The sequence below is a fragment of the Suricata suricatta genome, chromosome 8, assembly GCF_006229205.1.
Source record: "Suricata suricatta isolate VVHF042 chromosome 8, meerkat_22Aug2017_6uvM2_HiC, whole genome shotgun sequence".
NCBI lineage: Eukaryota > Metazoa > Chordata > Mammalia > Carnivora > Herpestidae > Suricata > Suricata suricatta.
The window spans coordinates 118,913,602-118,930,198 of NC_043707.1; the positions used below are offsets into that span (position 1 = coordinate 118,913,602).

The window sequence follows — 16,597 nt, forward strand, 5'->3', positions numbered from 1 at the left end:
GGGGGGAGCAGCACCGGGCCCAGAGGAGACGAGGGTGGAGAGGACTGAGGGGCAGGCGTGTGGGTCTTGACCAATGCCGACAGGATCTGAGTGACCTGTTGTCATCTGTCACTCGGGATGGTCAGGGCTCTCGTCCTACTTACTTGGGGTCCTGTGTGGCTGGGGAGTTGGCAGGCCCAGAGACCGCAGGGAGCACCCCAAGCTCTGATGACAGGGTGACTGGACCAGATTTGTATTTTAGAAGAAGCACTCAACGGGCACCTGGGTGGTTAAGCTTTCGACCTCAGCTCAGGACATGATCTCACGGTTTGTGAGTTCGAGCCCTGCTTCGGGCTCTGTGCTGACAGCTCAGAGCCTGGAGCCTGCTTCAGATTCTGTGTCTCCCTCTCTCTCTGCCCCTCCCCTGCTTGCACTCTCTCTTCCTCAAAAATAAATAAACATTAAACATTTTTTGAAAAAAGAAAAAAGAAAAAGCCCTCGAGGGGGTGGTGGCCAGCCTCCTGCTGTGGCACATCAGGGAGGAGGCTGCATCAGTTGCCGACAGGAGCTTCCGTCCTGGTCCTGGCCCACCTCGGAGAGACTCAAGACCTGGCTTATATGGGCTGACCAGGTTTAAACAAACAAACAAACAACAAAACGAAGTCAGAAGTCACTTTTTCTCTCGGTGCCTGTGCAAATGAGCAGGTTGCCAGCGTCTCCACACTGTCCCTCCCCCGAGAACAAAAAGGCACCCGAAGCCAGTGGTGGATACAGTCACGCAGCCCTCAGATGATTGTTCTCAGCCGCTGCACCCAAATGAGGAAGATATTCCTTCTATTTGCTCGTTATTTGCTAATTAGCCACATATTACAGCTGGACAAGCAGAAGTTCTGGAATATAGTTTTCTAATAAAATAACTTTAGAATTGAGATTATTTATGAGACAAGGAATCTCAATTAAAAACTATATACAAGGGACACCTGGCTGGCTCAGTCCGTAGAGCATGTAACTCTTGATCTTGGGGTTGTGAGTTCGAGCCCCCCACTGGACGTAGAGTTTACTTAAAAACAAAAAGTTCAGGGACGCCTGGGTGGCGAAGTCAGTTAAGTGTCAGACTTTGGCTCCGGTTATGATCTCACCGTTTGTGGGATCGAACCCCACATAGGGCTCAGTGCTGACAGCAAGGAGTCTGCTTGGGAGTCTGTCTTTCTCTCCCTCTCTCTCTGCCCCTCCCCTGCTTGCACGTTCTCTCTCTCAACATAAATAAATAAACACAAAAACAAAGTTTAGGGCGCCTGGGTGGCTCAGTCAGTTAAGTGTCCAACTCTTGATATCAGCTCAGGTCATGATCCCATGGTTCGTGAGATCAAGCCCCATGTTGGGCTCTGCACTGACAGCGGGGACCCAGCTTGGGATTCTCTCTCCTTCTCTCTGTCCCTCCCCTGCTCGTGCTCTCTCTCTCTCTCTCTCTCTCTCAAAACTTAAAAAAAAAGTTTTAAAGAATTAAAAATATATATGCATGTGGGGTTTTTTTCAATGTTTATTCATTTTTGAGAAGGAGTGCATGAACAGGAGAGGGGCTGGGGGGTGGGGCACAGAGGACCCAAAGAGCGAGCGTCCTGCGCTGACAGCAGCGAGCCTGATGTAGGGCTCAAACTCACGAACCGAACTATGAGATCATGACCTGAGTTGAAGTCGGATAATCAACCAGCTGAGCCTCCCAAGCACCCCTATAGATGGATTTAAATCTTATCCCTGGAGAGGAGGCCCACTGACGACACTGGTTTGTGACTGTCGACGTCTTCCCCGCGAGATTCTGAGTTCGGGGGCCACCGCCTGTCCCCTTCTGCATGCCAGCACCAGCACGGGACCTGACGCAGAGCACATGTGCTGCGAATAGGCAGATGGTGGCCCCTGGATGGGTGAGAGCAGGTCTGGCGTCAGAAGGATGGATCGATGGATGCGGATGGGGGCGGTGGAGGGAGGCTGGAGCGATGGGTGACGGCTACCAGACTGGCCAGTGGCCCACATTCACGGGGAAGATCCATCCCTTTGGGCCGGTCAGGGAGCTCTTTGTAGAAAAGGAAGGAGCTGTGCTGTATTTTGAAGACCAAGGAGGATCTGCATATAAGCAAAGGGGAAATAGGGGCACCTGGGTGGCGGTTGAGCATCCGGCTTCGGCTCAGGCCATGATCTAGCAGTTCGTGGGTTTGAGCCCCGTATCAGGCTGTGCTGACAGCTAGCGCAGAGCCTGGAGCCTGTCTTCAGATTCTGTCTCCCTCTCTCTCTGACCCTTCCCTGATCATGCTGTCTCTTCCTGTCTCTCAAAAATAAATAAAAACCATAATTTTTAATTTAAAAAAATGTTAAAAATTAAAAAATTTTGGTGCCCAATTAAGAAGCTTTCACCATCGACTTTTTTCCTAATTAGCCGCCGTTCACGAAGTCTAGTCCGTTAGTGTATGTGATGTCTCCATACCCAACAACTTCTCCAGGGAAGGATTGTCTTCCCTATTCATAGTTAAAGAAATTAGCTCAGAGAGGGAAAGTAACTTGCCCAGTGTCACACAGAGCTGCAGTTTGAACCCAACTTTTAGAGGCTCCAAAGCTTTTTGTGCTAACTGTCCCACTGCTTACTTTGCCAGTGAGGTCCCCAAGAACCAAGAGGGCTTTGAGCAAGCGCCAGGGCCGGGGCGGGGTGATGTCCCAGTTTAGGTAGGCGTATCCGGGCGAGATGGTCCCCAGCTCCTCGGGGAGCCTGAGCAAGTCTGTCACAGCCACCTCCTCTGTCACCTGGTGGCAGCCTCCTTGCCAGGGCCTGACGCTGGCAGAGTTGGGAGCCTCAGGGGGACCCCAAGCCCCCAAACCGCCAGGGCTCTCCCCGGCCCAGCAGAGTCCTGGTGGAAAGAACGGAAATGAAGGAGGATCTTTGGGAGCAGGGAGCAGGCTGGGGAGTTTCTCTCCCAAGGTCAGCTGACCGTTGGAGTCTGAGCCGGAAGGGCCCTTAGAGGTCATGAGGTCCAGTGGCCTCTGATGTATGGAAGAAGGAGCCTGAGACCCAGGGGGCAGGGAGGCCTGCCCAGAGTCTCCCGGAGTCTGTCAGACTGTCAGCCAGAACCCACACCTCTTCCCTCCCGGGCCAGTGCCAACAGGGCAAGGTGAGGGGCTGCTGCCAGGCGGGGACAGGTGGCAGAGAGAAGCAGAATGACTGCCTGGCTCTGCCACCTGCTTGCTGTGCGACCTTGGGCAAGTCGCTTCCCTTCTCTGAGCCTCACGGTCTCTTCCTTCAGAGTGGGATCATGATCTCAGCCGTGCCTTTCTGCCAAGGAGTATCCATGAGAGATGCACTTGGAAAGCTCGTTCCAGTCTGCGGGGCCCCAGGAGAGGAGTCACCAATGAGAGGCAGGCTGGTGCCAGCTGGGTGGGGGCCAGCGTTGGGCCCGCAGGCTCCTGGGTTTGTGCCCGAGCCTTGCCATCTGTGTGGTGGCGCCGGCTCCATCTCCTCCTGCCTGCCTGCCTGGAGAAAGGCTTCTAGGATCTTCTCAATCACGTCTTCCTTGCCCCTTCCCAGCCAGATCCTCCCCTCTGCCCTTCCCTTTTAGGTCAGGGCTTTCGGTCCCAAGGGACAGAAATCACAGGTGTGAGGAGAGAGAATTTGTTTCCGGCGTGGCCAGATCCTCAGACCTGCAATGATGGTACCTGGACACGCACCTCATTTGTTCTCTCTGCTTCCTTCTCTGCCCCTTAGCTTTGGGCTGCTTCCTCAAGCAGGCCATCCCTGTGAGATGGCAAAGACGGCCACCAACGGCTCTGAGAGACACGATGCCCATTCAGATACCCTGGCAGATAGAGGGCATCTCGGTCCTGATTACTCCAGCAACCATCTGCAGTGGCCCTCGGGAGATCCCTGTGTGCTGATTATTTGGTTAGGACCGGATCCTGAGCCTTCTGCTGAAATTAGAGACGGCCTCGGCCCCACCCAACCCACAGGAACTAAGGGTCTGGGAGGTGGTTCCCAAAACAAAGAGATGGGTCCTGTCCCCAGAAAAAGAGGTATTGGACAATCAATAACAATGGATATCCCTGGCACCTTTGTTCTTTATTTTTTTTTTAAGTTTATTTATTTATTCTGAGAGAGAGAGAGAGAGCAAGCAAGCACAACTGGGGGAGGAACAGAGAAAGAAAGAGGATCCCAACCGGGCTCTGCACTGTCAGCACAGAGCCTGATGCAGAGCTTGAACTCATGAACTGTGAGATCATGAGCTGAAATCAAGAGTCGGACACTTACCTGACTGAGCCACCAGGCGCCTCGGCACCTCCTTTCTTAAGTGTATCAGCTGCAAGCTGAACCAGGGAATACTGGAAACGGGGGTGTTGGTTGGGTCCCATATCAGTTAGCTTTTGCTGGGTAACAAATCATTCTGTAACAGTGGTTTAAAGCAACCACCTTTTATTGAGTTCCCGATTCTGCGGGTCATCTGGGAGATCTTTCTGGTCTGGGTACGTGTCTTAGTTCAGTTGGTGGGTTGGCTGGCGTTGGAATGATCTAGAATGGCCTCACTCACACGCTGGAAGGTTGATTGGCTGTCAGCTAGGACGCCTCGGTTCTCTCCTGCTCCAGGCGGGCACCTGGGCTCTTTTGCATGGTGTTCTCTGTGTTACAAGTGTAGCAAGTGGGCAGACCACAGTGCACAAGCATGTTTTTGGGTCTTCACTTGCGTTGTGCTTGCTAAAGTCCCATTGGGCAAACCCAGTCACATGACCATGCAGCGTTAGTGTGGGAGGGCACTGTCAAAGAGCATGGAAACATGGAGAGAAAGAACTTGAGGTCAATTTTGCAACCTATGACAGCTCCCTTGGGGAAGGACAGTAAAAAATATATTATGCGTGTGTGTGTGTGTGTGTGTGTGTGTGTGTGTGTGTGTGTGTGTGTATCCCTTTCTCTGTAGCCCATGGGTCCACGGGTCAGGGCCACCTCCAGACAAAAGTTCTTGGAAGAAGGGACTTCTAGCCCTTCAGGGCTATGGCTCAGCCCTTGGCCAGAGCTGGGAGGCGGGGAGCAGTCTATATCCTAACTCCACCTTCTCAGAGCCCCCCACGGGGCAGGGGCAGGTGCGAGTGGGGAGAGCCTCTTGGCCCTGAAGGTGTTCTGAACTGTGGCTCCCTTCTCCTGTTAGCCCTCCCCAAAGTGACGGTCCGGGCTCAGGCTCAGCTAGCCCCCCACAGACTTGCCCCTGCTTCCCCGTATCCTGTGGTCTCGCGGAGGTTAGATGGCTCGGAGACTTGTGTACAGTCAGGCTGTTGTGCCCCGTCACCACAGTAAGGGGTGTCACCTGCGCCACAAGATCAAGGAGGAATGCCTTCCCTTCCCTTCCCTTCAGTCCCTGGCCTTCCCTTGTCCCTGGTGGCGGTGGCCTCAGCCTGCTCTCTCCCATAGGTGGCTGCATTGGAGCGGCAGATCTTTGACTTCCTGGGCTATCAGTGGGCTCCTATCTTAGCCAACTTCCTGCACATCATGGCCGTCATCCTGGGCATCTTCGGCACCGTGCAGTACCGCTCCCGGTACCTCATTCTGGTACGGCTCGCTTGTCCCTCCCACCCCACCCCCTCCAGCCAGAACTGCCCCCTCTCCCAGACCCCCAGACTCCCTGCTCTGTCTTAGTGCCAGCCCGGCTGGTGGTGCGGATGCCCCACATACCAATGCTTCTTTGCTCAGCAGAGAGACAAGATCGGTTTTCTCCCTAAAGAATTTCCTAGGGAAAAATCCAAATATCAACAAGATATATCATTTAGTGAGTGCCTACCATATGCCAGGCACAGTGCGAAGATCTCACAGGTTTGGCTTATCTTTACAACAGCCCTGCAAGGTACAGCTTACCATCTCCGTTTTCCAGATGAGGAAATGAGGCTCAGAAAGGTTCCGACGCTTTCTGAGGTCACACAGCTAATAAGGGGGCAGGATTAGAGCATCGAATCCGGGGTAGATGCTCTTGTCACATCTCCGCGCTGCCTCAGGAAGCCAGCGGAGGGTCAGACGTCACCTTGCTTAGTTTCTCAGGTCGCTTTAGGGAGATCTGCCCTTTGCTGTTCATGAGCAATATGGTCTAGAGCAGCAGGTGTGGCTCTGAGGTCAGTGTCCCCTGTGCTTCGATCCCAGGAGTGGGTTGTGTCCCTGGCTCCCTCCTCCTACCTCCCTTTTCCAAGTCCTGGTCCTTGAAGGTCTCTGTTAAACTCCTGCTTTCAGCTGGGCCCACCCTTCTCCCCTGCTCTTCCTCAGTGGCCCATTCACATGCCTCTTTTGAGGGAAAGGGCTTTTCAGTAGGTTTATTCCATAAACGCTTGATACCTGGGATCACAACACCACGCTCCCGCCGGAGCCCACTCCGGCTCAGTCTTGGGTTTCCCTCACCTCCCGCAGGCTGAGCTCCCAGAAGCCAGGTGATCAGGGCCCTCCCAAAGCTCTGTGTCGCCTGGAATGGGAGACTTCTCTCTGGCTCTCAGGAAGGCCCAGGCACCACTCTAAGCATCACTGTATGCCGTGTGGCAGCACAGAAATTGCAGGCATAGGACTTGGGTGGAAATACCTAGTTTCTCTCCAGCTCTCCAAAGCCAGGCTGCACCTGCTGTTCTCTGCAGAATGCGTCGGATTAGCTGCCAGAGGACTGGAGTTTGAGTGGCTGCCCTATCTCTTCCTAGCTGTGTGATCTTGGAAAACTCAAACCTACTCTCTAGGGCTGACATTTATCGTTAAAGAAAGGATGGTGCCTTCCATGCAGGGCTGTTGTTGTAAGGACTGGATGGATATGAAAACGACTTGTAAATGATAGAATGCTGTCTAAGTGAGAGGCTGTCATCCTTTCCCCCTGCAAAGTTCCCCTCAGTCATTGAGTTCCGTCTGCGTTGACACACCCCCTCCCCACTTGCCCAGGCCCCACCCTGATGCCGCCTCTCCTTTCCCCAGTATGCAGCCTGGCTGGTGCTCTGGGTCGGCTGGAATGCATTTATCATCTGCTTCTACCTGGAGGTTGGACAGCTGTCCCAGGTAAGCCTCAGGCCTGGCAGTGCCAGAGGGCAGAGCCTGACCTTTCCTACCCCCTGCCCAAGGGCTCTGAGTTAGGTGTGGGCCTGGGGCATCATCTCTTGACAAGACTTCGCTCTACACACTGGAATAACCTGCTCCCTGCACCTGTCAGAAACAAACAATGGTCTAAAGGGCCATCTGCATGAAGATGGGCTGGGGTCCCAGTTGACCCCAAGCTCAGCAGAAACCAACCACATGTAGTGGCCCTGAAAACTACTCTTAGGTCGCACAGATGCTCAGTGCAAGGGAGACAAAAATGCCATGCGCTTTGTCTTGCTAAGACCACAAAGATTTGAGTCAAGTTCTTTTTCTTCCCCAAGATTTTATTTTTAAGTAATCTCTACACCCAACCTGGGGCTTGAACCCTTGACCCCAAAATCAAGTCAGATGCTCCACCGACTGAGCCAGGTAGGCGCCCCGATTTGAGTCCCATTCTGATCAATATTTTCAAAAGGGAAAGAGACAGGGTAGACTTTGGGGGAAATCAAGTGAACCAGGTCCCAGTGAGGAGCCGTTGAAGAATGTGGAAGTTCTTAGCTTGTAGAAGAGCAAGCCCAGAGGCTACAACTTCTGTGTTTGGACCCAAAGAAGGCAAAATATATGAATGGGAACATTGGCATTGTAGTTCTGCTGGATTTAAATCCCAGCCCTGAAGCTGGGATTTAAATCCAGCATCCGATGGCTCAGGTGGTTAAGCATCCGATGTTGGCTCAGGTCATGGTCTCACAGTCCGTGGGTTTGAGCCTCACTTCGGGCTCTGTGCTGACAGCTCAGAGCCTGGAGCCTGCTTTGGATTCTGTGTCTTCCTCTCTCTCTCTGCCCCTCCCCCACTCACTCTCTGTTTCTGTCTCTCAAAATAAAATAAAGACATTAAAAAAAGTTAAATTCCAGCTCCAACATTTCCAGGTGGTGGGACCCTGGACTTCCCTTCTCTGAGCTCCAGTGACCCTTTCCACTGAGTGTAGATAACTGCTTCATGGGGTTGCTGAGGGGATGAAATGAGATTACACATCTCAATGCTTGGCACCTGCTCAGCCCTCGGTGAATATTTGTCAACAGGCTGCACGAGTGAATGGATGGATAAACACAGAGATGCCGTGGGTGAGAACCTCTGGTTTAAGCCAGGCCCTTCTCCATTTCAGATGGGCAGAGCAAGAACTAAAGAGAGGAGACATTTGCCCAGGGTCACACGCAGAGAGCAGTAGAGAGGCTGAATGGGCCGTGAAGGGGTCTGTGTTGAGAATTTCACCCAGGGCTGGAAAATTGGACTCAGTCACTGTTAATGTCCCTTCCATCCCTGAAATTTTGGGGCTTCTGTGGAAGTGTGAGACCTGCATAGTCACCAAGCGCCACCTACTGGCCAAATATAGACGTGCAGACACAGACCCCCGTCTCCAGACACTTCAAGTCAAGCCAGGAGAGGAGGCTGCTTCAAATGTCCGGGTGTGAAAGTAGGCTTTATAGAAAGTTCCCTGCCACCTGGGGAAGATTCCTGCACCCCGTGGCCCCAGCTCAGTATCCTAGGCCCCTCTGCCCCCAGGACCGGGACTTCATCATGACCTTCAACACGTCCCTGCACCGCTCCTGGTGGATGGAGAATGGGCCAGGCTGCCTGGTGACACCTGTCCTGAACTCCCGCCTGGCCCTGGAAGACCACCATGTCATCTCTGTCACCGGCTGCCTGCTTGACTATCCCTACATCGAAGCACTCAGCAGTGCTCTGCAGATCTTTCTGGCTGTGAGTCCTCCTGACCCCCTGGTCCCCTGGCCCCTTGGCCCCCACACTCCCAGAGGTGAGGTCCACCCCAACCCCCTTGTTTAGCTCTAGTTAAGAAGAGAAGAACCTAGATCTCCCAGCCTGCCTATGCTTCTGTCTGGCTCTGTCTCTGTATCTTGTATCTCCTCCCTTCACCCCTGCCCCAGCTGGGAGTGAGCAGGTTTAGGAATAGGATGAGTCATCAGACTATGAGTCAACCCCAGTCTCCAGTGTATCTGCTGAGCAACCTTAGACAAGTCGCTTGTCCTCTCCAAGCTTGTTTGCTTATTCACAGAATGGAATGACCACATTAAGTGCATAAGAGTTGTGAGAGTGGATCCAAGACAGGTTCCTAGTCTTGCCCTCCACACTGCACATGCCCAAAGCCACAGAATCCTCTTTCCTCTTAACAAGTCGGTAAAGTACAGCCCAGGTCCAGCTGGGGAAACTGAGGCTCAACGAGGTAAAATAATTACTTGTCCAAAGTCTCCTCGCAGAATAGAGAATGGAACCAGGTATGTTTAACAGGAAGGCCCAGTCATTTAACTGGGAGTTGTTACGGGTTGGCCTTCATCTTAGCACACCCTGCCCCTCCAGTCGGACAAGGCCTGGCCAGGCGGAGAGTGGAGGAAGAGCTTCTGTCTTCTTTCCTTCCATCCCCAGCTGTTCGGATTCGTATTCGCCTGCTACGTGAGCAAAGTGTTCCTGGAGGAGGAGGACAGCTGTGAGTCCCTAGGGAACAGGGAAGCCCGGGCTGCACACCAGCTTGTGCCTTCAGCACCCTGGACAGCGCCCCAAGCACCCTGGAGGGAGGGAGCCCTGGGTTGGCCAACTGGCCCCTCTTGGTGGGGAAGTGGCTACAGGGGTAGTCGGGGTCTACAGAGAGCATTTTGAGCTGTGAGCTAGACATCCAGGTGCCCAGCCCACAGTTCCAGCACTGTTCTCTACCTACCCCTCTTAGGTTCTGCTCCTCGAAGGAGCTCCATGAGGCTCACCCCTACCAAACACAGCCCATGCCCAGTCTCAGCCCCCATTAGTACCCTCCAGCACCACGTCCGAGGTCTTGCCCCTTTAAGTGGCTCAAGCCCTGCTCCCTTAAAGGACGGCCTCGCGCCTCCCTCCCAACCCCTGCTCTCTGTCCACTTAGGGCTTTGGACACTCTGGCCGAGCTTCTCCATGTCCTGTTCCCCATAGGTCCGCCTACTGGGACCTGGCAGCAAGGCCTGGCCCCAAGAGCCTGTACGGGATCTGGCCCTCAGATTCTTCCGTTTCAGAACCCAGCCTTCCATAACTCAGACCCCACAGGCCTATCCCTAACTATGTGCCACCTCCCCTTCCACAGTTGACTTCATCGGTGGCTTTGACTCCTACGGATACCAGGCGCCCCAGAAGACGTCGCATTTACAACTGCAGCCTCTATACACGTGGGTCTTGGCGCCCGGTGGGGTGGGGTGGAGGGACTGGGGGGTTGCTGTGGGGGGGAAGAAGGGCACGGAGGGCAGCCGTATCTCTCTTCCCCTATACTGCTGGGGTTCACTTTTCTCACCTGCCTTTGTTTCCTGCAGGTCGGGGTAGCTTCTGCGGTGCTCCAGCTAGGACGCCGCGTGCTTGCTGGCTGGACTGAAGCTGTGGCCGCCAGCTCAGGCCGAAATGACAGGCGCGCCCCCTGGCGGCTAGCGGGCCGACTGCAGCCTGCTCTGGCTGGGTCCGCCATGGACATGGACTTGGCCCTTTGCAGCCCCACTCCAAGGGTGGGGCGGGCCGGGCGGGGGAGGGGAATCGCGGGTTTGTATTTTTTTTATCTCAGCCTTGGTGTGCGCCTGGGCCTCCCTCCCTTCTCCAGACTCTTCCTTTCGAAGCTCCTTCACCCAACTTCTGGTCCCCTGTCCAGAGAGAAATGGCATTCACCCCATCTTACCACACTCATTCACCAGCCCTGGGGAGAGTTACTGTGACCTAAAAGCAGAAGTCCTGGGTTCCAATTGCAGCTGTGTCACTGACTCTCTGTGTGACATCTGGCAAGGCCCTTGGCCTCTCTGGGCCTCAGTTTCCCTCAAATCATTAAAACAATCTCTTAGCAGATGGAACTCTTTCTAGCCTTTTCATTTGACTCTTAAATCCCTGGGCTAGGCTGAGATTATAATTCCCATTTTGCAGATATGGAAACTGAGGCCCGGAGATATGAAGCGTTTGTTTGAGGCCACACAGCTAGACTTTGGATGAAGGCAGGCATTGAACACAGTGTACTTTCTGTAGTTTAAGGCTCCAAAACCCCAAGTCTGGTCTCTGAATTCCATTTCCAAGCCCCCCTCCACCTGGGACACTCTAGAACGCACATAATCTACACCACACTCACACACCACCACCACCACCACCACCACCACCACCACTATTTGCCAGGGCCTCTCTTGAAGCAATATACGTGTTCTCCTGTTGGAAGCCAGGGGAACAGAGCCTAGAGCCTTGAACTCAGCCTGACCCACAGGGAAGCCCTCCTAGACTCGGCCCCTGCCCACCCTTGGGAAAACTTTCAAGCTCATTCCAGTAAGAGGGATGGCCACACCTCCATCACCCCACGCCCTTCCAGGTCCCTGAGGCCGGGTCTGCTGCAGCCACGATCCCTACCTCTTCAGCAACCCCACCAACCCCTGAAGATCCCCTCCACCTCACTAGTTGGAAGACCTGTGGCTCCGGAATGGATGAGGGCTGCTCAGCACTGCCTGGTCACCAGTTTTCAAAGATCACCAGCGTTTATGACCACTCCAGCATCCAGGAGAAACTTATAACAAGCACAGAAGGAGTTCTGAAGAGCAGACTGGGGGAGTGGGTCCGGGTATGGGGTTGGGAGGGCCAGCACCATTGAGAGCGAACAGTGACGAGGGCTCATCCTCCCCCACCTCCCTCCACAGACGCCCCTGAGGACCTTGGTTCCTGTGTCCCGGCTGGAAGTCCAAGGGCAGGAGGATCAGGCCTCAGCGCCCAGTCTGTGAAGCAAGAGTGGTCCTGGGTTAGGAAAGAGGGCAGGAGGCCTGGCAGACTTGGAGGGAAACTTGGATGGTTAGTACACCTGAGCCTGTCCATGGCAACCACTCTATCCCCTGCCTCCACCCTCTGATCTAGCGTTCCCTGCCGTCTGAGACCAGAATACGCTGAGCTAGGACCCCACTCCACCATTCCATCTGCAGTGCTGCGTCAAGGACCCAGCCCCAGGAGTTCCTCTGGTTCCCCCAGGCACTGAGGTCCCGGGTGGTCTGCCTCAGTGGCCGTGTGTACAGCTCAAGAAGCGGGCAGCTTCCTTCAGACCCGGCCGCCAGGCCAGTTCCTGCCTCCAGCCCCGTCCTCCTGCCCCCACGCGTCCAGCCTCCTTTCTCCTCCACGGGTTTAGCCACTGGTGCTTTGAAGCCTTTTGTTTTTATAAGATGGATTTTGCAAGGGGACCAAGTTCTTTTCTCACTGGGACCTTGAAAGGCAGGGAGTGCTCCCCTGGCTTCTGAGCAGGTGGGTTGATTAAAGATGGTGATTTCTTCTCTATCGTCCTGTCCTCCTGCCCTGGGGGTCAATGTCATTGTCATTATCATTCTTGGGGCCCCGGCCTGTGCTTCTGATGGGCTGTGTGGCTTTGAGAGTCGCTCTTCCTTTCTTTCCTCATCCCTAAAATGCAGAGGTGGCACTAAATCAGTGGGTTCTCAGCCCTGGCTTCAGGATCCCTGGGAGAGCTTTCTCATTCTTTTTTTTTTTTTCATGTCTTTTATTTTGAGAGAGAGAGAGACAGACAGAGCATGAGCAGGGGAGGGGCAGAGACAGAGGGAGACACAGAATCCAAAGTGGGCACCAAACCCACGAATGTGAGATCATGACCTGAGCCGAAGTCGGATGCTTAACCAACTGAGCCACCCAGGCGCCCCCATCTAGTCCTTTTTTAAAATTAAGTACTTAATAAGTTTATGCTTCCAAATATCCTTTGCATCTCAACTCTGCCCTCTTCCTGACAATCCAGTGTTTGACTTAGAATGAGCCGGCAGACAGTGCTTTAGACACAGGTTCCTGGGACACGCCGGGTCCTTTCTGGCAATACACCCAGAATCCATATTTTTGCATTTTTACAGTTTTATTTATTTTTGTGAATAGACCATATGTATAGATGGTACAGAATTCAGAAAATTCCAGGGCTTTATGTCCTTTTACCTGTTTTTCATACCTCTCCGAAGATAGACCATTTTTTGTTAACGTAAATATATTTTCCCCTTTTCCCACACATGGCAACATGCTCGACTCAGTCCTCAACTTTCTCCTGCTGCTTCTACTCCCCTCTGTATCCTGGAGACCCTCCCCCCAATAGTACACGTGGGGCTGCCTCCTGTTTGTCCCTGGCAGGCTGGTAGAAGTAGGATTGTGTTGAGAGTCCCAGGCCATCTTGGTGCGGCTAGAGGTACTACCCACGATGCCCCAGGTTCATTACACAGACCAATGTGGGCCCCTCCGGGTCGTAGAGCTCCGGGGGAAGGAAATCACAGACAGCGCCTTCAAGGAGTTTATGGTTTGGGGGGAAGCCCGCCAGAGGGGCGGGGCCGAAGGGTGACCGGCACTGGCAGGTGGGCGGTGCCAAGCACAGGGCGTGGTGAAACGGAGTTAATAAGAGCTCGGGAGAGAGACGTCCTGAGTGTTCAGAACAGGGCCGGCAGCACGGGCGCAGATGCGGAGGGAGCAGAGCACGTGCAGTTGCGGGGAAGAATAGCCGGGGACCACGTGCTTGGAGGAAGCTCGATGGATAATGTATCCGTTTGCTCTGGCTCTCCCAGATGACCGCACCTTTAGTGTCGTAAAAACAACACAACTTATTACGGTTCTGCAGAGGTTGGACAGGAGTCCGGCTGGGGTAGAATCAAGCTGTACGCAAGGCTGCATTTCCTTCTGGAGGCTCTGGGGGAGAATCCGCATCCTTGCCATTTCTAGCTGCTAGAGGCTATGCGTTTCCTGGCTTGTGGCCCCTTCCCCCTCCTTCACAGCCCCATTGTCCTGCCTCACCCTCCTTCCATCCTCACGTCTCCCTCGGCCAGGGAAGGCTTTCCACTTTTAAGGACTTGTGTCATTAGGTTGGGCCCAACCAGATAATCCAGGATAATCTCCCCCACCTCAAAGTCCCTTGTGCCGGGGAACACATCGACCGGCTCCAGGGATTAGAATGTAGACACCCTTGGGGGCCATTATTCTGCCTTCCAGGATAGGAGTTGAATCCAGGTTATAGCCATGGCGATGTCAAATCAGAGCATGTTTTCCGATGGGAAGTCCTGAAGGGTTTTCAATGGAAGTTACTCCTTTAGAGCTGTCCTTCTGGGATAAGATATTTGCAAATGACATGTGTGATAAAGGGTTAGTATCCAAAATATATAAAGAACTTTTTTTTTTAATGTGTATTTATTTTTTGAGAGAGAGAGACAAAGAGCAAGCAAGGAAAGGGCAGAGAGAGGGAGACACAGAATCCAAAGCAGGCTTCAGGCTCTGAGCTGTCAGCACAGAGCCCGACTCAGGGTCTGAACTCACAAACCATGAGACAATTACCTGAGCCAAAGTTGGACGCTCAACTTACTGAGCCACTCAGGTGCCCCTATAAAGAACTTTTAAAACTCAACGCCCCCCAAAACAAATAATCCAGCTTAAAAATGGGCAGAAGACAGGCATAGACATTTTTCCAAAAGAGATATCCTGATGGCCCAGACATGCATGAAAAGATGCTCAGCATCACTTGTCAGGAAACTACAAATTGAAACCACAATGAGATACCACCTCACACCTTTCAGAATGGCTGCCCTTCACAACACAGGAAACAGCGGGTGTTGGTGAGGATGCAGAGAAAGGGGAGCCCTCTTATAGTACTGGTGGGAATGCAAACTGGTGCAGCCACTGTGCAAAACAGAACAGAGGTTCCTCAAAAATAGCATTACTGTATGATCCAGCAATTGTACTACTAGATATTTATCCAAAGGGTCAAAAAATACTAATTCAAAGTTTTTAGCAGCGATATCAACGATAGCCAAATTACAGAAAGAGCCCAACTGTCCATCAACTGATGAATGGATAAAGAAGATGTGATACACACAAACACACACACACACACACACACACACACACACACACACACTGGAATACTCCACAGCCATAAAAAAAGAATGAAATCTTGCCATTTGCAACGACGTGGATGGAGCTAGAGTATAGTATGCTAAGTGAAATAAGTCAATCAAAGAAAAACACCGTCTGATTTCACTCATGTGGAATTTAGGAAACATTAGAGCAGTCCTTTAGCGAGAACTGACGGCTGGGAGGGCGGAGTGGAGCGGGAAGCAGTGTTTTGTCCAGAGCAGACCTCGGCTTTCTTCTATCCCTGTGTAGATGTGAGTTCTTGGGGAAACGTATGTGGCCATAACCTCTATGTGTAAACTTGACTTTACAGTCGGGTAATGATCAGCATGGACTGCAGGAGTCAGGCTATGCCTGGGTTCAAGCTCATCACTCTGGAACCAGTCAGACAGGTCTTTCTACAAAGCCCTGTGAAGATCTCCATTTCTGTCACCCTTGGGCCACCTCCCAGCAACCTCCACACACTAGAATAATCTAAGTAGGAGGAACCATCTTCCAGTAACTGCTGAATCATGAAGGTACCCAAGGCATTCTTTAAAACAAGAGGAATGAATTCCCCAAGGTACATTTGACAAGTGCACACACTTGTCTACTGGGATTTATAGACACACTAGTGTTTTCTTTAATACATTGGCATTAGATCTTGCAGGGTTTTTTTTTTTAAGGTTATTATTTATTTTGAGAGAGAGAGGGCATGAGCACAGGAGGGGCAGAGAGAGAGGGGCACAGAGAGAGGAAGAGACAGAATCCCAAGCAAGTTCCACACTGTCAGCACAGAGCCCAATGTGGGGCTCACACTCATGAACTGCGAGATCGTGACCTAAGTTGAAATCAAGAGTCGGAAGCTTAACCGACTGAGCACCCAGGTGTCCCAAGATATTGAAGTTTCTAAACATTTAGGAAGGGGGGAGGGCGGGCACTGCCTTACAGGACTCCCTACTCACAAGCTGTGGGCCCAGAACACTGTAGCTCACGTTTCCAGAGCAAAAGAATCCCTTAACCTCCAAATTCCGGACCCTGATCCTGATCCAAAACACACAGACTCAACATCTCCTAGGCAGTGACAGGAATCGGCATTTTTTTGCAAGTGCCTCCTGTGATCAAGGTTTGGGAAATCCTAGACCCCGGTAAAGGGGCATTCGGACATTTTTGAAACTCCCCATTACTCCGGTGTCCTGGAGGCCCCACCATTTACACCTGCCGGCTTCCTCATACCAGAGCTAGATTTTAAGACTCTCCCCTAAGTTCTATTTCATTTGTTACCAACAATCTTTGTGTGTGTGTGTGTATGTGTGTGTGATTTTAAAGGCTGTGATCTCCTGAATTTAAACATTGACATAACTTCACCACTATGTTGGTTTGAGCAAAGGCAGGATCCAAGCCCTGCCTTTCCCTCCCTCAGCTTCCTGGAGGAGGTGAGGGCGGCTCCAAGTAGCCCCAAGGCTACCGCTCCCCCCTCCCCCTCCCCTCTGTTCCAGTGACTCAGCAGTTCCCCTCGGAGTCTTCCTGGGAATCAGACTGGGCAGGCTCAGGCAGGCTGGAGCTGCAGAGAGAGCCCTGTTCTAGGCACCCAGTACCTAAATTCTAGTTCCCCCACCTTCCACCCCACACCCACCTGAGCCACAGCACAGCCCCTCCACCTTTGG

At 52.8% G+C, this 16,597-nt stretch overlaps 1 protein-coding gene across 1 annotated transcript in view; it reads left to right on the forward strand.

Moving 5' to 3' along the window:
- The window catches only part of NKAIN1 (sodium/potassium transporting ATPase interacting 1), a gene marked incomplete at its 5' end in the record, with an annotated part of 38,359 nt that extends 27,456 nt beyond the window's left edge, over nt 1–10,903 (forward strand). Inside the window, 6 exons of the mRNA XM_029945861.1 lie at nt 5,417–5,554; nt 6,941–7,021; nt 8,601–8,798; nt 9,480–9,540; nt 10,159–10,240; nt 10,382–10,903. Coding sequence (XP_029801721.1) covers nt 5,417–5,554; nt 6,941–7,021; nt 8,601–8,798; nt 9,480–9,540; nt 10,159–10,240; nt 10,382–10,391 — 570 coding nt within the window. The remainder of the gene's footprint in view (nt 1–5,416; nt 5,555–6,940; nt 7,022–8,600; nt 8,799–9,479; nt 9,541–10,158; nt 10,241–10,381) is intronic.
- Nucleotides 10,904–16,597: the final 5,694 nt, after the last annotated feature.